Source organism: Podarcis bocagei, assembly GCF_964188305.1.
Source record: "Podarcis bocagei genome assembly, chromosome: 10".
In the NCBI taxonomy this organism is placed as follows: Eukaryota; Metazoa; Chordata; class Lepidosauria; order Squamata; family Lacertidae; genus Podarcis; species Podarcis bocagei.
The window spans coordinates 71,106,734-71,130,734 of NC_138135.1; the positions used below are offsets into that span (position 1 = coordinate 71,106,734).

Consider the following 24,001-nt stretch of genomic DNA (forward strand, 5'->3'; position numbering starts at 1 on the left):
AACCAAATCTGCAAGAGACTCCAGTCAGTAAACCACTAAAAATTCACCAGGCTCCACCCATAGCAGGTCAAACCCCACTCCTTCCTCTCCCTGTTGACCTGGTGCTTCCTATGTAAACATTGCTGCAGTCTAATTCTCAACACATTTCCATCCACTGCCATCATTACTTAACTGACCACATCAGAGCATTTTCAAAATGACATTGGGATTTTGGGATGTCAAGATTGCTTTTTGGTAGCTCTGGCCTGCTTCAAAAGAAAAAAAAAGAAAAACACACATTAATTTTTTTATTTTAGTGTGACTTTGTTGCCAAGTGTAAAGACTTCTCTGAAGTCAAACCACTATGTTGGCAGCACCAAAGTGACCTCAACTGGGCACAAGCCTGGTCAGCTTGCCTGGAGGTCCTGGGCTGCCCAGACAAGACCCCCCCCCCGCCTCACTGATGTGGTCCAAAGGAAAGCAGAGCAAGACATTTGGCACCAGTTTGGCTGCAGGAGTTGCCAGAAGTTCACAGCACCACCCAACCACCTTAGGGACTCCTTAGCTTGTTCTTCTCCTGAAGATGTCCTGCAAGGAAGTGGAGGTTTAGGAACAGAGTTTTCCTTCTTTTAGATGGGCTGCGTTCCCAGGTGGACAAAACCCCACAAGCTGATTTGTTGATTCATTCAAATTTGTACACCTGCAGGTCTCAGGACGGTTCATGGGATGAAGCCACAATACAAAAACACAAAATGCAGAATCAAAATAAAATCAAGAACAGCCCAATAAGTCCCCCCCAAAAAACCTCGCATTTTAATATGGCATTGTAGATTAATATTAATGAAAAAATAACAACCCCTCACCATGGCAGGGGGGACAAGGAGAGGCAGCTGCCCCCCTCCCCAATCAAGTCAATCAATACTTAACTAACTGAGGTTCTGCCCCCCAAAAAAACCCTTAAATCCTGGCTATGCCCATGCCCCTCACTCCAGACTGCATTTTACCTTCATCCCGGTCCTCTGTTTTGTTGTTTAGTCATTTAGTCGTGTCTGACTCTTTGTGACCCCATGGACCAGAGCATGCCAGGCACCGCTGTCCTCACCGCCTCCCGCAGTTTGTTCCCACCATCTCATCCTCTGTCGTCCCCTTCTCCTTGTGCCCTCCATCTTTCCCAACATCAGGGTCTTTTCCAGGGAGTCTTCTCTTCTCATGAGGTGGCCAAAATATTGGAGCTTCAGCTTCAGGATCTGTCCTTCCAGTGAGCACTCTGGGCTGATTTCCTTCAGAATGGAAAGGTTTGATCTTCTGGCAGTCCATGGGACTCTCAAGAGTCTCCTCCAGCACCAGAATTCAAAAGCATCAATTTTTCGGCGATCAGCCTTCTTTGTGGTCCAGCTCTCACTTCCATACATCACTACTGGGAAAACCACAGCTTTTACTATACGGACCTTTGTTGGCAAGGTGATGTCTCTGCTTTTTAAGATGCTGTCTAGGTTTGTCATTGCTTTTCTCCCGAGGAGCAGGCGTCTTTTAATTTCGTGGCTGCTGTCACCATCTGCAGTGATCATGGAGCCCAAGAAAGTAAAATCTCTCACTGCCTCCCTTTCTTCCCCTTCTATTTGCCAGGAGGTGATGGGCCCAGTGGCCATGATCTTCGGTTTTTTTTTGATGTTGAGCTAGGGAAACCCAAACCCAAAACCACGCCAGAGAAGGAAGCGCTCCGAAGAAACGGACTCTCCTTCCTGCAGAGAGCTCCCATCTCCCTGCAGGGAGCCCTCCGCTCTCCCGGAGGAGCAGCGCGCCTCTCTGCCTGGCCAGCCTCCTGCGAGGAGGGCAGGCTCTTTGGCCCACGCCTCAGGAGGCACCGATCCCCGCTGCGAAGCGGGAGCCTGATGAAAACTTTCCTCGCCCGCCCCCCCCCGCCCCCAGTCACGCGACGCGACGCAGCGCGCGCTGGGCTTCGGGGTTTGTTTTTTGACAGGTGTCTCTTCTCCCGCTTCCCTCACGGAGCGCGAGAAACTCCGAGCATCCAGACGCGCCCGCGTGTCCGCGCGTGAGGGACAGCAGCTGAGGCGGGCGAAGGAGCCTCGTCCGCCCACGACCCTCCCCTCCCCCCTTGCTCTCTGTCACCCGAATTACTTTCTCCGAGCCTCGTCCCCTCAGCGCGGTCTCCGAAGCGGAGCCACCTGAGGGAAAGAGTCCAGCCGGCGCCTCCTCTCATCCCCGAGGCCCGACCGGTCACTGGTCTTCTGGTCACTGGACTACGTGGGTCGGTTGCAGCGCCCTCCCAGCTTCCCCACGCCCCCGAGCGGCAGCGGCGGCGGCGGCGGCCCCCTTTCTCGGCGCGCCTCCCCTCCTCGCGGACTCGGGCGGGAGGAGGCGGCCCTCTTCAGGGCAGCGGCTTCGCCTCCTCGCACGGCGCCTGCGCGGCGGCGGCGGCCGGGGAGCCCGATCTGATAGGGAAAGCCAGGGCTGACACTACCCCCGTGTGGGCGGCGGAACGTCCCGAGGATGACGTGCGGCGTTCTCGAACCCCGTGTCTCGCTCGCTGGCTCCTCGCTCGCCTGTGCCGAAGGGAACGGGGGAAGAAGAAGCAGCCAGGAGGAGGAGGGAGGAGGAGCGGCGGCGGCGGCAGGAGCGGCGCGGAGGAGGAGACGGAGGAAGAGGAGGAGGAGGAAGACTCTTGCCGGAGGAGCGGCGGCGGCGCCATGGCGGCCCTGGAGCGGCCCGTGCCCAGTCCCGAGGCGTTCCTGGGCCAGCCCTGGGCCGCCTGGGTCCGGGAGGCCGCCCTTCCGCACACGCATTGCGCCGCCCCCCCGCACAGTAAGGGCGCCCGCCGCACACAAGGACCGGCCAGGCGGGGCGGCGGGTGGGGTGGGGAGCACGCGGAGGCGCCCCTCTCCCCGGACACGCACATGCGATGCAGCCCAGCGGGGTGGATGCGAGCGAGGGAGGGAGGGAGGGAGCTGGCATGCCCTGCCGCCTCTTCTCCCCCAGCACACCACCGACCCATTGCATTGCACTTGCCTTGCATTGCACAGACCCCCATGGCACTGGGGTTTGCTCCCGCCCCCGTCACCCAGTTGCATGGAGACCCACCCACCCACCCACCCATGTGTGCGGGTGGTGCGCTGTGCCCGGCCGGTACTGTCCTGCTGGGCACCTCCGGCTGCAGGAGAGGAGGAAGATGCTGTCTGGGTGGCTGGCTGTCAGAGGGACGGGGGGGAGGGGCAGGAGAATGCCGTTGCATTTGGGGAGGAGGTTGGGGGGGGCGATCTGGGCCAGGGTGCTGCTGGGTGCGGAATAAGGAGGCAGGAAGGATGCTTGGTGCCTGGTTGAAGGCTGCCCGGGGGATGCTCCTGCCTGGCAGATGCAGCGATTGTTGCATCTTGCCTTTTTGCAGCCGCTGGCTAGCGGAGCACCCTTTAACTCTTTAGCGCTCTCGTCGGATATAGCGGCCTCTGCCTCTGCTCTCCCTTGACTTTTGCTTCTCTTCTGCAGGTATAGAGCTAGAAGATGCTGGAAAAGAGGGTGGAAAAAGCAGGGAGGTGATGAGGCTTAATAAAGAAGGTAAGGAAGGGGCCAGGGGCCTGACCATATGTTATTGTACCTTGCTCTCCGCCCGGCTCTGGTTAGAGAGCTCAGGGGTTTTTTGTTTTCGTTTTGCCAAGTATGGCTGGGGCGTCACAACCATGTGGATCCTATTGAATCTAACCACAAACAAGGCTTACTGGGCCTATGTGTTGAGATAGTTCCATGTATGAATATTCAGTACTTGCATGGTTCTCTTCAGCTTTTGTTTTATAAGGAACTGGCTATCCCATTATTAATTTGAGACAGTGCTGTGTTTTAAATATGCAAGTAAGTACACACTTCTATCTGCTCATCTGTGTCCAGGCTAGTCAGCTTTTCATATTCTTTTTACTAACTTATTCTGTAGCTGAAAAGGCAACAGCTGAATCAAACAATCACATAGTTTTACTTCTAGTGTTGCCGAAAACAGGTCTGTCATAATAACCAGATGTTGGATCAATGTTCAACATAAGCTTTGATTTTCATGATGATAAAGCTGTTGGTGCACAGAGGTGCAGTGCATAGTGAGTATTTAAGTTTTGGGCAACTTTTCAAACTAAATGAGCATTTTTGACATTTGTAAAGAAGCATACATAAATTGTAATTCAGAGAATTGTTAATATGGCGCCAGGTTTGTGAGCATGTGTGCAACTTACGAGTGAGTGAAGTTGGCAAACAAGCCTATACTTTCTATCAAGGAAGAACTTATGACTGCAGACAGTTCCTATTGACAGATTTGTTTTGTAATGTGATCCATAGACTTATCAGCAAGCATTTGTCAGATTTTATGTACATTGAAGAAGCTGCGTGGGTTCATGATGGCATGAGCAAGGGTTTGACACACTCTTTTAGCAGAACTGAAACTAACTAGCGTGTATGTTGTAGAAAAACACTGTATTTTTGGAACTTGATAGGACAAGCTAATGGCTAGATCTTGTTAACTAATGTGCTGAGACAATACTTCATCAAGATCAGGCATGTAGATTCCAGGACCATTGAAGGTGGATAGCTCATTCTGCCATGATGGTGCAGGTGCCAACCTCTGGCCCAAGCACAGCAGCATGGGTTTCTCCTTTTCCACTCTACTGAGCTGTGCAAGGGCTATTTGTTTTAAGTGAACGTGTGGGAATGAGTGAGAATAAGCTTTATAAGTGGCACCTGTCAGCATATTCTTAAGTGTTTTTACTCAGAGGTAAAGCTATAAATCTAATTGTGCCTACTCAAAAGCAAGTCCTCTTGAATTTAGTGGGGCTTCCTGTCAGGTAAATGCAGGTAAGGATTATAATCTTAGTTCTGCTGATGGTGTCCATACGATGACATTCTAAGGGTACATTTCTATTAGCGCTTAACTGAGAGTCAGCCCCATTAAATATTGTGAGGCTTACATTCCCAGGCTTGCACACCGCATGCCATTTATCTGCCCTGAAGCCAAGAACAGTAAATTAACTCCCTTACACCCTTTTGAGTTTTTGTGGTACTAAGAGGCTTTCGGAAGGGGCAGCAATGCTCCACCAGCAGATTAGGATATATAATTATTTACCTTGAAAGAAAAATTCAACTCCAAGTATAGATACATCAGCTTCTAATAAATCTTAACACAAGTCTAGGACCAATATTATTAATTATTTTCAGTATCACAAGCATACGTTTGGGGGATAGTTAGGGTTTTATAACATTTTGTAATATTGCTGTTGCCAGGATATATCATAAATTCAAATTAATCCCCCTCCCAAATTATATCAGGCTGAGCTGAAAATTCTCTCACGATAACTTCCTCCAGATGTACCTCAGAAAATTCCGTTGTAGAACCACCTGGTCCGTAGTGTGGTCCATAGGAGGACACTTGAACTTGTAGTATAAACGTTGCAGGCTAAAAATGTTCTCCAATTTTTAAAATAGTGTTAAATATGTCTCCTTGTTCAAATCCTCACATATATTAACTGAACTTATTTCCCAGGAAGTGTGCTGTGCGGCTGCTTTGAATTGCTTGATGACCCTGAATATGAAGATTAATGTAATATTTCGATAACTGAGATAATACAGTAGAAGGGAAGACCGAGAACTTAGTGGATGAATATATTTTACACTAGTTTGTATATAGACAGGGTCATTGAGCTTGCCGCAATTTCAGCTCCTGTATGACGTGGGTCTTTAAAAACAGTAGTGTTTTTTTATATTTGTTGTAGGGTTCATTCAAGATGTGCTACTTCCTGAAGCAGCTTTTCTGCATGAATCTAGTGAACTGAGAGGTATGCCCCAGGGATATTCCTTGACATTGCAAAAGCCCTTGGATCACATTCTGCTGTAATGGCTCCCCTAAAAATATTGTTGCTTCTGCGATGAAACTGGCCCCTCCATAGTTATTTCTTAGGGAGGTGGAAACTTTCTGCTTTTAGAACACAGTGCAATTACTACATTCAAATTAAACCATGTTATGATGTAAACATAACATATTTAAAGTTTACTTTTAGCTGTAGTATATTCCTAGCTTATTTTAGGCACCCCCTTTGTTGGGCCTAAACTGAAAAGTTTCCTTTCTCCACAATATAATCTGCTGCAACCTGTAGGCTGTTGTTTTCATTGTTTGTGACTGATGGCAGCTTTTTGAAAAGGGGTTGTGGTTGTGGTTTGCTTAAATGTTGATTCTTGATTTAGTACCTGAATAGTTTAGCCAAGGAATCTATGTGAGAACGAAAAGTGTTTGGCTGGCAAAGTTCTGTTGCTGGGGTCCCCCAACACCAATGTTAAGCATTTATCCTGTGTGAGAGAGCAGAGTAATGCCATGTTTTCTGATACCGTCATAGCTGTTGATGTACCTCATTGTCGGCATTTGCCTCCTAAAGTAACATGCCTTCAGGCTGAGCCGTTGAATGGCGTGCATGAAGGTCCAGTTGTCAAAATGAGCTTTGGTTATACTTGTTGTTTGGTTGGAGAATAACTTTAATCTACAGTATTGGATAAGTGAGGCTTTCAAATTGAGAACTACTCTTTGTACTCTCTGTGGTTTAGACCACAGCACCACCCCACATCCCTTTTTGTACTCTCTTAACGTCTACCATTGTGGCACTAGGCTCTCTCGGCATCAGAAGGGTAGCAGAAGACTGCCTAGACACAGCTAGAAATACTACCGGGATGGGTGGGCAACTTCGCTTGGCTATCTTGCAGTTTATCTCGCAGCTTACTGTAATATCAATTTCTGGGGGTCAGCTCCCCAGATCCCAGAACAGCACCAGATGCTGTCCATTCGACATCTTGATCTTACGGCGATATTAAGCAGCTATAAAGTGCTTTTAGAGCACACTTCACGTCAGTTCTCAGCGAACTGAGGATTTCATTTTATTATGGATATCTTCATTTGGCAAGTGGTAGGATGCTGAGAAATACTGCCTTCACTTGAACTAGGGACCTACTGGCTTACATTCTTGGGCTGCGGTCTGGTGCACATTTATTTGAACACAGTGGGATTTAATTATGAGTAAACATGCACAGGACTTCCTCATCAGCTGTCTTTCATCATTAGCTATTTTTCACTGTCTGGGGTAACAAACCCATTTCGAAGGTGGCAGGGAGTACATGGTACCTTGGTTTACAACCATAACCCGTTCCGGAGGTCTGTTTGTAAACCAAAACAGGTTGTAACCCAAGGCACGCTTTTGCCAATGGGGCCTAAAAAAAAAAAAATGGGGACACACACTTGACGTGTTTGTAATCCAAAACGTATGCAAACCAGACTGTTTGCAAAACAAGGTTCCACTGTATTTTGTGTAGTCCCTTCTGCTCAGGAGCAATGCTGTGCTGCCACTTAGTGAGGCAGGGTAAGGCAGGTGGTGGGGTGAAACTGGGGCTCTGCGAGCACACTGGCAGAGCCAGTCCAGTACTCACACCTGCGCAGCCTCAACCTTGCAGCCATGCTGCCCCCCCCTGCCCTACTAAGTGGTAGTGGTTATTCTGTTGGTTGGGAGGATCGCGGAATAATGCCTCCTGCTCTTGCTTCTTCTTGTACGCTGATGTTATCACACACCACAAGGGACACTGCCTGTCAGTCTTAGACCTCAGAGTTCTGACTTGGTAGCAAATGTGTGAGGTCCATGGGGCTTGGCTGTCAGCACTGGCGGAGGAAGAGGAGTGTGGGGGGGTGTGGGGGGAGCTGTCCCCCACCCGCTTTGGCGCCACGCCCCCAGGACACACACCACGTCCTTGTGGGCGGCACACAATGCCCCCGAGACACACGCCTGAAGCTCCGCCACTGGCTGTCAGTATAGTCTAGGGAGCAAGGATAGGCTGGTTTGCGCAGTTCTGCTTTAGTAAAGAGTTGCTCTGATTAGAATTATACCACAAACAGGTTATATATAATAGTCCTTTCAAAATATCTATTTAAGACATTTACATACCACTTAGTTATTTGCATTTCTGAGTGGTGGATATAAAAACAATCCACGGAAAAAGGAACACTAAAACAACACCTAAATTATCATAAAATTGAAGTACTGTAGTATCTTGACTGGGTGTTGTTGCTTTTTAAGCAGACCATGTGCTTGAATATATTGTTAAAATATGTTGCTGCACAACACTGAAATGTATTATAATAATTTAAATATTAAATGTTTTTCTTGCACTAGAGAATCCAGAGCCTTGTTCTTTTGGGAAATAAAGCTTGGGGAACAGAGACCTCATCCCAAGAGCACTGTGTGCTTAAGTCTCTTTGATACAAACGTAATCTGTGCACTAAATTTGCTTGTTTCGGTGCAATAGCATGCATTGCCCATGCAATCTCTTCAAACCACCCAGTGGTTGAAAAACAGTTTGTACAGAATCTGACTGGCTAATATGTGGAAATAACTCTGTGTGTGTGTGTGTGTGTGTGTGTGTGTGTGTGTGTGTAAGTGGTCTACTCCCATAAGCAGTGTCATAGTGGAGGAACTATGGCTCCTGAAAGATTACAGTAGCTACTTCATTGAAAAGCAACTCCCTTTTTCTTGCACATCTGCTCCTGGGAAGAAGCCACTATGTACCTTCTGTAAGTGCCACTTCCGATGTTAACACTATTCACATGTGTATACTGCCTGCATGAGCAGCTTTTGCAGTCAGTTGCAATGTGGGAAAAAGTGATACTTGGCATGTATATCGCACTTTGAAATGTTCAAAATAGTAGGAAGGGTCATTGGTTGGGAGAGCTTTGCATACAGTTGTTCCCAGGTTTGTTCCCTGGCACCTTTAGGGTAGGCTGGGAGAGATCATGCCATAAATCATGTCAGTGGTCCAGTTCACATGTACCACTAAGCCATGGCTAAGCATGAACACACGCACTGTAGTTACAGTAAAAAAAATTCAGCTGCTTTGCTGCTCCCTCCTTGTCTTGTTAGCTGGAGCTAAGCTGTAGTTTGGCTTAGCATTACATGCAAACTGAACCATCGCAGACGGTACTGACCAAGAAGGCACAGTGATCTTTGTGTAAGGGAACTTTCAGTGTTTTTGTAGTACAGGCAATCCTTGTTTGGTGAAGGGGTTCTGTTCCAGACCTCTGTGTGTGTAAGCCTGCTCCATCCCTTTTCATGACGTCTTTATGATGTTTTGGGGCTACTTCTGAGTTCTGAGCTGTGCGCATGTGTGTGATCGTGCGTCATTCGGAGTTGCCTGTAATCCTTACAGTGTTATCTTAGGTCACCTCCAGACGACCAGCTTATTGAACATTTCATACTGATTTGTTTGCACAAGGTTTGTGGGGAGGTTAGATGATGTTGGCTATTTATTCAGTATTCGTTTTCAGAGAGGTTAGACAATGTTCTGTCAAGTAAGTGTTATCTTCCCACTTTCCAATTCTTTCCCCTGTCACTTTTCTTACAGCAAAAAGTCCAGTGAGGTGGTGGTGGCTACAGACGGATTTGTTCTGCAAGAACACTGAATCAACTTTAATCATGTAACCTGAATTTCTAGGTGTGATTGAATCCCACCTGAAAACGGCAGCAGTCTGGAAGCGCCCTTATAAATCATTATAATCATGTTAGGTCTGTCAGTATTGTTCCTATATTTTAGGTGATGGGGTGGAGGCTGAAAACGATGACTTGTTGTCTAGGGTTGCCTTCACAAGTTTCAGGAGTGTCCCATCCCTTAGCCATTATGCCACACAACAGTGTGTGAATCAACTCTTACATTGTGGTGTTTTGCAGCGATACTTTTATTAAGTGCATATGGAGCAGATGCTTGTGGGTTGTTGTTTTTAGTTGTTAGGGGATTTGATCATGAATGAAAAGAAATATTTCTCACCTAGGTGATTCTTTGGAATCAAGCTTACCAATGCGAGGAAACCTTGCATATGCATCATAGTGTAAGGCAGGGTAGTGGTGATATGATTTAGGATTAGTGTTAGGGTTAGCTGTGCATTTGCTGTATTTGTAGCACTTCACTTGAGAAATTCTTTTGACTCGGCGCCGATATTGTTACTGAACCTCTGTGTCTGGAGTGGCAGAAACCGGCTCGTTGGCTTTGATGCTGTGAGTGGGGGAACCAAATAGGCATCTCCTGCTGGCTTCTTCAAGGCTGGAAGAGCTTGACTGATCTTTGTAAAACATCTTGAAAAAGAAGAAAGTAGTTCAGATCTGTGTTGGAGGGAAACTTCTAATGTATTTTTTCAGCATGTTGCATGTATTTTATTGGGGGGCCGAGATCTCCCAAGATCAACCTGGCCCTTATAATATGCAAGTACACTGTGTGAATAAATTCTCATCATTTGAAGTTAGAGGCTGAGGCTGTCTCCTTTCCCTAATAGTCTTGAGCAGAATAATTGCTGTTTGTCGTTCCCTTTTTCTTGAACAATACTATTTCATCTGCTACTTTAAGAAAATTTAGGTTTTCCCTGTTGCAGAGTATTGGTTGGTTTGCACATAGCGCAAATCATGGCTAAGTGTGAATGTGTGAGATTATTATAAAATAAAATACGCAAAAGAAAGATTATTATAGCACCATGTAAGAAACCAGAAGTCTGATCTCCAGTGCAACAAATGCAAACTATAGATTACTCTGTAGTGACTCATTAAAATTTGGCATGTTAAAACTCAGGGCTCCCTATTGCTTACTGTGTTCACTATGCATCTGTTGAGATAGATGTTGCATAGTTGGCCAATGGGCAAGATAAAGGAAGACAGAAGGCAGGTGCTCTTTCCTAGGCCTTTGGTTGAAATTTCCATTCAGCAGTGAAGGATGTGGGAGAGAGAATGGATGAATCCTCGTGCTTGCAGTAAAAAATTCTTATGCTTGAAGTTAGAACCCTCAAAATTTCCGGAGAACAAAGAGATATCGAGGACATGTTGAGCCTTTTAGGCACTTCTGTCTTACATTGTTAACTTTGAGCAAAACAAATTAGACTCTCATGTGAACAGCTAGTGTATCTTAACTCTCCTGCGTCATTTCTGCAGAATAACCCATGGGTTCCCTTCCCATCCCAACTGAAGAACATGTAGCTTGTTTGGCAGACTTGAAACGTGTCCTTCTGAATGTGAAATTGTATTCTATAAAGCAGGAGTGGGAAACCTGTGGCCTTCCAAATGTTGCGTCCCCCAACTTACATCACCCCCAGCCAGCATGGTCAATCAATTGGGATCATGGGAGTTGTAGTCCAGCAGTGTCTGGAGGACCACAGGTTCACTATTGCTTATGGAAGACAAATGTGGAGAGAAATTCCATCAAATACAAATTCCGCCTGTACTAATTAAACCATTAGTGTTGTTGTTTTTGTTTTTGTTGTTGTTGTTGTCGTCGTCAGTGAAGCCTAACATTTAGGTATGAAGACACACTATTTGAAAGGTAGTGATAGATGGAGGAAAATATTTTTAAGGTTCCATGCTCACTGAACACTTTGGTTCAGTTCACAAGCTTTTACTTTGTCCATCTTGAGCAAAACTTTAATAAGACAGAATATGTTGGATTTCTTTTACAGCGAGAAAATTCAGTTTATCTTCATATGTTGCTGCCTTCCAGTGGAACTTTTTAAAATTTTGTTGCTTTTGAGACAAAATTCATTCCAGGTACGATTGTTTTACCTATAAGGCATGTGGTTTTTTACATATAGGTGTTTTACCTATATGGCATATGATTGTTGTACCTATAAGGTTGATGATCACATAGTTGGAAATAGATTTCAGTGGAAGGACACAAAGCATGGTGAAGCATTGCCCTATTGCCACAGAATAGCCTGTCGGTTACTAAATGATTAGTACAATACCCTGTAAAACTCTGAAAGTAAATTCTGAAATATTGCATGTGGCTGCTGTTGGTTACTGCTATTCCTTGCAGCCTTTACAGGTGTATGGGGTGTTGGGAGAGGGGTAGTACCTCTGGTAGAGGACAGGTTGTGCTTCTTCTGGGGTATTTCATCCACCTTTGGTCCCTACCCTGTGCTCAGCTCTCACTTGTAGCTCCTAGAAGCTCATTCGACAGCATTGTACCCTGGGAACGGCTTCTACTAGCTGGATAAATCAGATGAAGCTAGCTGATAGAAGAAGAGTTTGGATTTGATAACCCACCTTTCACTCCCTTTAAGGAGTCTCAAAGCGGCTAACATTCTCCTTTCCCTTCCTCCCCCACAACAAACACTCTGTGAGGTGAGTGGGGCTGAGAGACTTCAGAGAAGTGTGACTGGCCCAAGGTCACCCAGCAGCTGCAGGTGGAGGAGCGGAGACGCGAACCCGGTTCCCCAGATTACGAGACTACCGCTCTTAACCACTACACCACACTGGCTCTGTCTCAAACCCTCGGTGAGTTAGGGATTTGTCCTGCATGCGGAGTCAAACTCCAGTGGATCGCTTGGACGAGACCAGTAGTGGGTCCAACGGTCAAGGGGCTAGTTTCTGTACGTGCTGTAGCAGGAAGTGAGGGGCAGATGAGGCTTGTCAACCTGGGAAGATAGCCCATCTAGGAAAAGGAATGTCCTCTGGGAATGCAACACATTCACTCTTGATTCTCCTGTTCAAATTATAAGATGGGTGATGTCATGTCCAAATATGCTGCTGATGACCCAGCTGTGTATCTCATGGCCTGACGTAATATCCCTGCGTGGATACATCAATTTTCCTTGTACAAACTCGGCATGTGGAAGACAGAGGAAGCGATAATTGGGAGAGGGTGATGACATGCGCCTTTTCCTTCCCGCTTTGGTTCACAGTGGAGGCAGGAAATGGATAATTAATTTGGCCATATCTTTAATACAGAAGCTTGGGTATCAGCATGACATGAACTTTTTCTTCCCTTGGTACTGTTTGCATAAGCTTTACCCATATGTTTATCAGGCTGCCTCTGGCATAGCTTTCCATGGCATAGACTGCTCTGGCACCTTGCTTTTTCAGTCTTATGTGGGCTTCCAGTAGCGTTTGCTTATCACGCACAACTTGTTCTGGACCTATCTCCGTGGCTGCTTCTGCCCGCCTAGGCAACTCGGTGTAGCAATGGTAGTTGCTGTTTTTGTATGTTCTCTGGAAGTTCCAGCTGTTACAGTGACTAGACTGCTGGCAGTGTGTGGGCAGACGGCTGACGGCATGTGGCACTTCTGCTGGAACATTTACATTGGCTGCCCATATGCTGCCAGGCCAGTTTCAGGTTATTCCCCGTCTTACAGAGGCCCAACCAGCTTCAGCCGGAAGTTGGGCATTAACCTTTTAGCAGAGATTCATCAGGCATCCTTGCTTTTCACTTCCAGGCATCTCTTGAATAGGTTTCTGTGCCCATAGGCCTTTCAATTTTTATTGTTATTCATGTTTTTATACTGTATTTTATGCTGCTTTTATAATTAAGTGTTTTAAATTCGTTGTTAGCTGCCCTGAGCCCAGTTTTTGAACTGGGAAGGGAGGGGTATTAAAAAAAAAAAATTTATTTATTTATTTATTTATTTATTATTTGCAGCACTTTAATTAGTCAGTTACTTACTGTTTTTAATACTGTTTTATGTTTTATTGTTGTTCCCTTCCTCAATATATTACAGTATAGTGGCACAGAAATACTTTTATAAATAGATAAGTATATATGGCATTTCACAAAGAAGAAATTGACAGGTTTGTACTCTAAGGGGCCTGCAATCTGACACAAAGGAAACAGAGGTGGCGGGGGGGGGGGGAATCAAGTGGGAAAATAATACGGGATGAACTTCGGTTTTGCATGCTTCATCTTTTTTACAGTAGGGTTTTGAAACAAGGGGCATAAGTTGAGTTTGAAGTAAGTAAGGGTGAGGTCTTACAGGTGGTATTGAAGTTGATTCCAGGCTGTAAGCGTAGGAAGAGAGAAAGACCAGAATCTGAATCAGCTGCTTGCAGAGTGGTGGACTGAATATAAAATAGCACAACCATTTCAGGCCTCTGGAATGGGATTGTGTACAGTGGTGCCCCGCAAGACGAATGCCTCGCAAGACGGAAAACTCGCTAGACAAAAGAGTTTTCCGTTTTGGAGGTGCTTCGCAAAACGAATCTCCTGCTGGTTTCCCCCCTTTCCCCCCCCTTTTTCTAAGCCGCTAAGCCACTTATCAGCTGATCCGATCAGCAGATAAGCCGCTAAAAGCCTCTAAAAGCCGCAAATAGCGCTAATCCGCTAATCCTTCAATGGGCTTGCTTCGCAAGACGAAAAAAACCGCTAGACAAAGAGAATCACAGAACGGATTATTTTTGTCTTGCGAGGCACCACTGTATTGTGTTCTACAGTTATCCCCTGGTATTTGTCTGGCTTGGGTGCTGCTAGTTGTTTGGGGATCCTGAAATCACACCGTACCATGGTGTTTGACCCGCTTTGTTGTTGCACAGAGGTGGCCTCGTGTCTGTTATACTTTTTGCCCAGAAAAAATTACACACACACCCTTGTACCTTGGTTTACAGACGCTTCAGGTTACAGACTCTGCTAACCCAGAAATAGTATCTCGTGTTAAGAAATTTGTTTCAGGATGAGAACAGAAATCGCGCGGTGGCAGCGGAAGGCTCTATTAGCTAAAGTGGTATCTCAGGTTAAGAACAGTTTCAGGTTAAGAACGGACCTCCAGAATGAATTAAGTTCTTAACCCGAGGTAAAAAGATAAAGGGACCCCTGACCATTAGGTCCAGTCGTGACCAACTCTGGGGTTGTGGCGCTCATCTCACTTTATTGGCTGAGGGATCCGGCGTACAGCTTCTGGGTTGTGTGGCCAGCATGACTAAGCCGCTTCTGGCAAACCAGAGCAGCGCACGGAAACACCGTTTACCTTCCCGCTGGAGTGGTACCTATTTATCTGCTTGCACTTTGACGTGCTTTCGAACTGCTAGGTTGGGGCAAGAGCAGGGACCAAGCAACGGGAGCTCGCCCTGTCGTGGGGATTCGAACCGCGACCTTCTGATCAGCAAGTCCTAGGCTCTGTGGTTTAACCCACAGTGCCACCTGCATCCCCTTAACCTGAGGTACCACTGTAATTAAGGCTCATTTTTCTCAGTGCAGCTGTCATGTGAACCAGATCCTAGAATGTTTTGTTTCATGCTCCCACCAAACAACTCTTGACAACAGCTTGGCAGCAGCATGAAACCAAACTGGGTGGTAGGAGGCCATCACTGTGGCAAGCTCACTGCTTGGAGCAACCGTGGCGCACAGAGGTTTCCTGAATGCAGTCCTCACATGGCAGCAGTTTATCTTGTAAAGCAGCCATAGCAGGCATGATGATTTTCATTTGTTTTAGCTATAATTGTATGGAAGGCTGCAGCACATAGGTGAAGTTTTAGTTTCTCTTTTCAAATGGTTGCCTGAGACAGAAAATTTGGAAATGTATTTGTGTTTGTCAGATGAGCTAAATACCGTATTTTTCGCCCCATAAGACGCACTTTTTCCCCTCCAAAAATGAAGGGGAAATCGGGGTGCGTCTTATGGGGCGAATGCCTGCAAGCCTCGCGCGCCCGGCAGGAGGTCCCACTGGGTGCGCGAGGCTTGGGGCGGCAGCAAGTCGCCCGAAGCACGGGGAGCCCTCTGGAGGGCTCCCCCTGCTTCCAGCGAGTGTCTGCAAGCCTCGCGCACCCGGCAGAAGGTCCCACCGGGTGCGCGAGGCTTGGGGCGGCAGCGGACTGCTTGCCGGGATGCAGAAGCTTGGCGCGCGCTGAGCTCAGCACGCCCCAAGCTTCTAGGGGCGCGCAAGCAGTCCGCTGCCGCCCCAAGCCTTGCGCACCCGGCGGGACCTCCTGCCGGGTGCGGGAGGCTGGGGGCGGCAGCGGACTGCTTGCCGGCATGCAGAAGCTTGGCGCGCGCTGAGCTCAGCAAGCCCCAAGCTTCTAGGTGCGCGCAAGCAGTCCGCTGCCGCCCCAAGCCTCGCGCACCCAGCGGGACCTCCTGCCGGGTGCGGGAGGCTTGGGGCGGCAGCGGACTGCTTGCCGGGATGCAGAAGCTTGGCGCGCGCTGAGCTCAGCATGCCCCAAGCTTCTAGGGGCGCGCAAGCAGTCCGCTGCCGCCCCAAGCCTTGCGCACCCGGCGGGACCTCCTGCCGGGTGCGGGAGGTTGGGGGCGGCAGCGGACTGCTTGCCGGCATGCAGAAGCTTGGCGCGCGCTGAGCTCAGCAAGCCCCAAGCTTCTAGGTGCGCGCAAGCAGTCCGCTGCCGCCCCAAGCCTCGCGCACCCAGCGGGACCTCCTGCCAGGTGCGGGAGGCTGGGGGCGGCAGCGGACTGCTTGCCGGCATGCAGAAGCTTGGCGCGCGCTGAGCTCAGCAAGCCCCAAGCTTCTAGGTGCGCGCAAGCAGTCCGCTGCCGCCCCAAGCCTCGCGCACCCAGCGGGACCTCCTGCCGGGTGCGGGAGGCTTGGGGCGGCAGCGGACTGCTTGCCGGCACGCAGAAGCTTGGGGCGCGCTGACCTCAGCTTGCCCCAAGCTTCTGGATTAGCGCAGGGGTCCGCTAGCCCTGGGAGAGGCGCCCGGCTCTCCCACGCTAGCGGAGACCTTGCCGGCACGCAGAAGCTTGGGGCGCGCTGAGCTCCGCACGCCCCAAGCTCCTGGTGTAGCGCAGCGCACCTGGGGGGGAAATAAAAATTTTTTCCTTTATTTCCCCCCCTAAAATCTAGGTGCGTCTTATGGGCCGGTGCGTCTTATGGGGCGAAAAATACGGTAGGTAATGCTGATAGGGTAGCAGCTTAATTCGTAGAATCATAGAATTGTAGAGTCCAACCCCCTGCTATGAAGAAATCTTAACCAAAGCACCTGTGACAGATAGCCACCCAATCTCTGCTTAAAAAGCAATGAAAGAGAGTTTACCACCTTCCGATGGAGCCTGTTTCACTGTTGGAATGGGTATTAAGAAAGTTCTTCCCCATGTTTAGTTGGAATCTCCTTTCTTGTAGCTTGAATCCACTGATCCTACCCTCCAGAGCAGGAGAAAACAAGCTTGCTCTAGCTTTCATGTGATAGCCCTTTAAATATTTGACCATCATATCTCCTCCCAGTGTCCTCTTTGCTTGGCTAAACATACACGAATCCCTCAACTGTTCCTCATAAGGCTTTGTTTCCACACCCTTGATCGCCTTGGTCACCCTCCTCTGCATATGTTCCAACCAAATTCAGTGAAGCTTTCTTGCAGGTGGGGTTAGGATTGCACATCTGAGCAGCTATGGTTAGAAATTAGGTAGGCATGGATTTCGTAGGACTGTTGGTGTTCCAGTCCCACGTTCGCCACAGATTCACTGGAAGGACTTAAGCAAGTTACAGTTGTACCTTGGTTTTCGAACAGCTAAGTTCTCGAACGTTTTGGCTCCCGGACGTCACAAACCCGGAAGTGACTGTTCTGGTTTACCAATATTTATAGAAGCCAAACATCTGACGGGGCTCCCATGGCTTCTGATTGGCTGCAGAAGCTTCCTGCAGCCAATCAGAAGTCGTTCTTTGGTTTTCAAACATTTTGGAAGTCGAACAGACTTCCAGAATGGATTCCGTCCGACTTCCAAGGTACGACTGTATTCCATTGCAAATCAGTAAAATGGTGCCAAATCAGGTGTGTGTGTCTTTCGCAGACACTTCACTATTTCAGCTATAAAGCACAGTATTAAATGTTAACCCTTGTGCTGAAGAAAAACCAGAGAGCATATGTTTATAAAACATTCATGCATCTGCTTTGGCCCATATCAACCTACTTTTGAAGATAGTTAGGATGACAAAGCACAGGTAAGGCTGCAATCCTATGCACACTTGTCTGGGATATGTCCTGTTAAACTTAGTGGCGCTTTCTTCTATGTAGACAAGCAAAGGGTTCTTCTGGAAGACTGTAAATAAGTACTTTGCAGACTTAAAACCATAATAGTAACTTTTGAACGTTTCTGTTTGTCACTTCATAACTTCTTTGGAAAGAAAATAGTAAAAATTCCATTAAAACCAAAGTCTTAACAACCACCGCCATCATGCTTGTTGGAGATAATATGAGGACAAGTCGACTACTAATCCAGAACAAAATGATCTCCACATTCCTCAACAGATTGCCAGTTTTGATGTAGCTGAACAACCCTGCATGTTTCTTATGGCTTTGTAATATCCCAAACTGAAAACATTCGCTTTACTCTTGCCTAAGCAGCTAAACACTAATGAATAACATTTGCACTAATAGTTCTAAGATTTATGTAAATTACCAGGGTCTCCCTTAACTGAGGGATTCCATTCTGTGTCACAGAAGCCTATTTTTTTCAGTCTTAGTTGTTTGGTTAAAGTTGTTACTGACACAACTGTGGCAGCTGGAGATGATGGGATGATAGTCGAAAACATCTGGAAGGGACCAGGTTGGTGGAGGCTGGTGTGGCAGCCTCCCAGTTGTGTTCATTTCATGAATTGGTGCTTCTGAGATTACACCTTGTGTGGTTTCTCATATTTTGCTTTCTTGCGAGAATTCTGATGAATGTGTATTTAAGCCTTCAAACTGCACCACAACCCTTGCTGTGTTGCTTCTTCACTTTGGTTATCGATTGTGTCACACTGCATTTTCACGGAAACTGTAAAAATATGCCATGTATGAGACTCTGATTTATAATAACTGGTTCCTTGTTATATTTTCATGGTGAATCTAGTGGAGGAATGATGTATGAACACTGACTTCCTTCCACGATTTCTCTCCCTTCATGTGAATCAAGGTTGTAACTACTCTGTGTGTCCTTAAAACTTTGAGGGAGGGGTGCAACTTGGGTTATAGTAAGAATGTCGGCATACAGTGGGTTAACAGGTTCCCCTTTGTCTGGCAAAGAGGACTCTGGTGTTACAAAAGATGAGTGCCCCAGGGAAAGTATTGCTTCTTACCACTGCTGTGAAGGGAGAATTGGCCATGCCACTAGAAATAATGTTTTCGTTTGTTTTATTCTTTTGGGTTGTTTTTTTTGTCACTTTCCATCTCTTTGTGCTTTACTATAAGATGCTGTTCTACTGAACAGTCTTTGCTGCTGGAACAGAGACAGAAGAACTGCCCGGATATGAGAGCTAATTTATACGAGAGAAACATTTTAAACAATCCCAGTGAAAGATTCCCAGAAAACTATATAAAATATTGCTTACCTGAAGTTATACTTTGTGTTTTTGAAGGTAACCTTAATGAGATTTATAAATATAGGCTGAAGTGGACAATACTTACGACATAACCTGCTGATTTTTTAAAATAAAGTATTAATTGCTCCCTTTTTTCAAATAAAAAACCCCCTAAAACTTCCTTAAGGCAATTCGAATGTCATGACAATAAAAACAACTGGATAAATGAAAACAGAAAACAATGGGAAAATTTAAAGTGTCTTTAAAGTACAGGAGAATAAGAAGGTTCTGTTTTTATGCACAAATGCAAGTAATGAGATAGACACTAGCCCACGGGTAGGCAAACTAAGGCCCGGGGGCCGAATCCGGCCCAGTCGCCTTCTAAATCCGGGGAATCAGCGTGTTTTTACATGAGAGGAATGTGTCCTTTTATTTAAAATGCATCTCTGGGTTATTTGTGGGGCATAGGAATTCATTCCTGCCCCCCCATATAGTCCGCCCCCCCCCAAGGTCTGAGGGACAGTGGACCGGCCCCCTGCTGAAAAAGTTTGCTGACCCCTGACTAGCCATTTGCATGCAGGGACATGCTAATACAGAGCATGTCCTCCAGCCTTGGGTGCTGCTGGTTTTACTTCACTCAGTAAAGGGATGTGGAGCAAGGCCTCATCCGGTAACGTCTAAGGAGTGGAAAGGTTGGCATATATGCTCATCCCAGGTCCTTTAGGAATTTCAGCTAAAGTTCCATTCGAGACCCCTCAGATCTGGACCAATATCGGTCAGTGTTGATTTGCCAACCCTGCAGTGGTTGGCAGCCCTTGAGGTCTCAAATTTCAGTAATGCCAAAAAATAAAATAAAAAATTGCCCCATGCCTCTCACGCAGCATTCTAAATCATATTTGTGGTGTCCTCTGCAGTGCCTGCGAGGCTCTGCACCCAATGCGACTAAACAGTGTAAAGGTGAAGGGACCCCTGACCATTAGGTCCAGTCATGGCCGACTCTGGGGTTGCGGCGCTCTTCTCGCTTTATTGGCCGAGGGAGCCGGCGTACAGCTTCCGGATCATGTGGCCAACATGACTAAGCCGCTTCTGGCAAGCCAAAGCAGCGCACGGAAACACTGTTTACCTTCCCGCCGGAGTGGTACCTATTTATCTACTTGCACTTTGACGTGCTTTCGAACGGCTAGGTTGGCAGGAGCAGGGACTGAGCAACGGGAGCTCACCCCGTCGCGGGGATTTGAACCGCCGACCTTCTGATTGGCACGTCCTAGGCTCTGTGGTTTAACCCACGTTCCCCTAAATCTGACTGCCTGCGGCCAGTTCCCAGTGTTAAATGCACAGGTGAATTCTGCTGTAGCTGCAGCTTCCAGACAGAACACTGTACAGTAATCAGCCAGATCAGGGGCTCCCAAACTGTGGTCTTTGGCCGAGTTTCATTCAGGTGATCTGTGACATGCGGGTTGGTTTGTGGCTGCAGATAGTAGACCACACATCTTACACGCATTGTAATTCCACAGAATTCAAGGTGTAATTGCTACGACAGGCAGAAAAATCATAAAGCGGTCCAGCAAGCCGTTTTCAAGGGTTCGTGGTCTTGGTGGGGAAGTAGGAACCGCCAAGCTTAGATAGCCTACTTCTCTATTTTTTGTTATGATATAGTCTGAATATTATTTAATTCCCCCTCTGCTTTCTTTTAGGAAAGGAATGAATTTTTAATTCTATTCATTTAATTCTATTCATTTCTGCATTTGTGATCACACTTTCTACAAGGTGCTGTGGAGACAGGTTCATGCTAATACAGCAACTACAGCAGCTATTTTATAGGACATAACAGGACTCCTAGTGTCTATATTTCTCTCTTTCTCTCTCTCTCTCTTGACTACTGTGTAGAAGAGAACACGAAGCTACTTACTTGCAGTCTGGTATTCTTGGTGTGCTACACCCGTGTACATCAGGTTGCTGGTACAGTTGCGAACCTGATCCGTGCGGGAGGCACGTTCGCAACCCACAGTGCCACGTCTGCGCATGCACGGGTTGCAATTCACGGGTTTGCGCATCCGCAAAGCGCGATTTAGCGCTTCTGTGCATGTGCGACTGCTGAAAACCAGAAGTAACCCCTTCCGGTACTGCCAGGTTTTGGCACGTCCGTAACCCCAAAAAACGCAACCTGAAGTGTCTGTAACCCGAGGTGTGACTGTATTGTTGTTAATTACATTTGTATAGTGTCCTTCATCCGAACAACACAAGGTGGGTCGCAGCATAAAAATACAAAACGGGAACACAAAATACACAATAAAACAAAAACAACCAATAACTACCCCCTCCCACAAGCCTATTTATGTTAATAACCCAAAGGCCTGGTTTTAGAAAAATGTTTTTGCCTGGCGCCTAAAGAGATGTAATGAAGGTGCCAGGTGAGCCTCCTTGGGGAGAGCATTCCACAAATGGGGAGCCACCACAGGAAAGGCCCAGTCTCGTGTTGCCACCCTTCGGACCTCTTGTAGGGGAGGCACGCGAAGAAGGGTCTCCGATGATGATCGCAGGTTGGTGGCAGGCTAAGTGATTGCTTGGCCCACCCTGCTTATAGATTCTCAAAAGATATGGCATTTATCTTAGGGAGCTGACGTAATTGTCTATAAAAACAAAGATTGAAACTGAATACCGGCCAACGATAATTGGACATGGATGTAACATTACATCAGTCTGCAGCAGAGGAGGGAGGAGATGGGACGCAGGACCACTCCGTCAGAACAGCTGGCAGGCCAGCATCTTTTGGTTCCTCCTCTCCTTGAATCTTTCCATCCCGGCTGGTAATTGGAACAACTTGCAATTAAGAACTGGAACCCGAGTTTGCTTATTTCCTAGCTCAGTTGGTTAAAGCATGGTGCTGATAACGCCAAGGTTGCAGGTTCGATCCCCATAAGGGACAGCTGTATATGCAGGGGGTTGGACTAGATCAGTGATAGCCAAACTCGGCCCTCCAGCTGTTTTGGGACTACAGTTCCCATCATCCCTGACTACTGGTCCTGTTAGCTAGGGATGTTGGGAGTTGTAGTCCCAAAACAGCTGGAGGGCCAAGTTTGGCCATACCTGGACTAGATGAACCTCAGGGTCTCTCCCAACTCTTATAATCCATTTTTCTTTTGCCATGTCTTTTTAGACTGTAAGCCTGAGGATAGGGACTTCTTTCTTTCTTTCTTTCTTTCTTTCTTTCTTTCTTTCTTTCTTTGTAAGCCACTCTGGGAACCTTTTCTGATGAGGAGACGGATAAAGCATGATTTTAAAGTAAATGTATTTACAGGAATCAGTCGTTTCCAATTGAATCAGAGGTGAACTGGATCAAAAAGGGGACGATGTAAAGAAACGTTACTTTCTTCAATCGGAAACAAGATTTATTTGCTGGAGTGGTTGCAACATTGTTGCAACATATTATTTCCTGAGCCCTGCGACGTGTTGTTTACTCCTCCATTTTCTCAATCACTTAATTTATATTCTCCTTTGGACTGCTCCAGAGGCCATGCCTGCAGCACAAGAACTTGTTATTTAGTGTGGGCGCTGTACATTTACATTGGCTTACTTGTCTGTTAGTTTCCTAAACTTCAGAAGCGCCATATCTTGGTACAGCATCTGTTCTACATGCAGAAGGTTCCAGGTTCGAACCCTGAGCGTATCCCTGCTTTAGGGTTGCCATACGTTCAGATTTCCCCAGACACGTCCAGGATTCAAACAGCGAAAATAGCGTCCGGGGGAATGTTTTAAAAAGGCCAAAATATCTGGAGGTTTGGGTGTGCAAAAAGCTGTACCCTGGAAGCGGAAGTGACCAGGCACCCGCCTCTTCAGGTTCTGGAGTTCCCATATGCCAGGAATTCCAAAGTCTCTGGGAATGCAATGCTAGGGCTGTGCCAGCATCGCAAGAGCCCTTTACGCTGCCTTGTCAAAATCAGGCATGCTTTGGGAAGGTGTCAGAGAAGGTGCTCCTAGTGCAGTTTGCACAGAAGAGGCCCAGAGTAAGGCTTGGATGGCTTAAGGTGGTTCTGGAGATTGTGCAAAAAAACCCATAAATATCTCTTTCCTTACCTGGGCATGCTAACTCATGAGAGAGAGAGAGAGAGAGAGAGAGAGAGAGAGAGAGAGAGTGTGTGTGTGTGTTACTGCCATCACATTGCCATTCAGTGTAGCCCAGCCTTTCTCAACATCTGTGGTCCAGATGTTGGACTACAATTTCCATCATGGTGGGAGTTGTATTCCAACATCTGGGCACCCGAGGTTGAGAGAGGCTGGGGTAGACAGTGCTGAGCTATACAGACCAGTGGCCTGGCTTTGCAGCTTCGTCTTTTCCTCAACTGCTGTATGAAAACAAAACTCCTCAGAAATTTTGTTAAATCGTGAATTGCATCATAGATGAGCAGCACCACTTAAAAAAAAAAAGTCCTAATAACAGTGAAATTGGTGAAAAAGCCTCTGAGAACTGGGGTGTGTGTGTGTGTCATCTGTGATGTACTCTGATTTGCATGTGTGATCAGTGAGGGTGTTCATACTTTCTATTGTACGGAGAATTCATAACTGAGAGAACATCTGCTTTTCAAACAGCCACAGGTTTGACCACAAAAAGTAGCATACAAAACCAGCTGTTGAGAGTAAGCTGCTGATTCCTAATACAGTGGTACCTTGGGTTACATATGCTTCAGGTTACATACGCTTCAGGTTACAGACTCCGCTAACCCAGAAATATTACCTCGAGTTAAGAACTTTGCTTCAGGATGAGAACAGAATCTTACGGGAGCGGCGCAGTGACAGCGGAAGGCCCCATTAGCTAAAGTGGTGCTTCAGGTTAAGAACAGTTTCAGGTTAAGAACGGACCTCTGGAACGAATTAAGTACTTAACCTGAGGAACCACTGTACTGACACAGAATCATGATTTAAAAAGAGGAACTTCTGGACAGTCATGAGGAATTACTGAAGTGGAAATGCAGGAATCACTTGTC

General features: G+C 47.0%; 1 protein-coding gene across 5 annotated transcripts in view; it reads left to right on the plus strand.

The window, feature by feature from the left end:
* Positions 1 to 2,615: 2,615 nt before the first annotated feature.
* The window catches only part of ATXN7L1 (ataxin 7 like 1), a 74,920-nt gene continuing 53,534 nt past the window's right edge, over positions 2,616 to 24,001 (plus strand). For 2 of the 5 annotated variants that reach the window (XM_081211532.1, XM_081211533.1), the window contains exons 1-3: positions 2,616 to 2,802; positions 3,481 to 3,549; positions 5,739 to 5,801. In XM_081211532.1, the coding sequence (XP_081067658.1) occupies positions 2,688 to 2,802; positions 3,481 to 3,549; positions 5,739 to 5,801 (247 nt within the window). In that variant the 5' untranslated portion in view covers positions 2,616 to 2,687. The remainder of the gene's footprint in view (positions 2,803 to 3,480; positions 3,550 to 5,738; positions 5,802 to 24,001) is intronic. The other 3 variants (XM_081211531.1, XM_081211534.1, XM_081211535.1) reach the window with 3 other exon arrangements.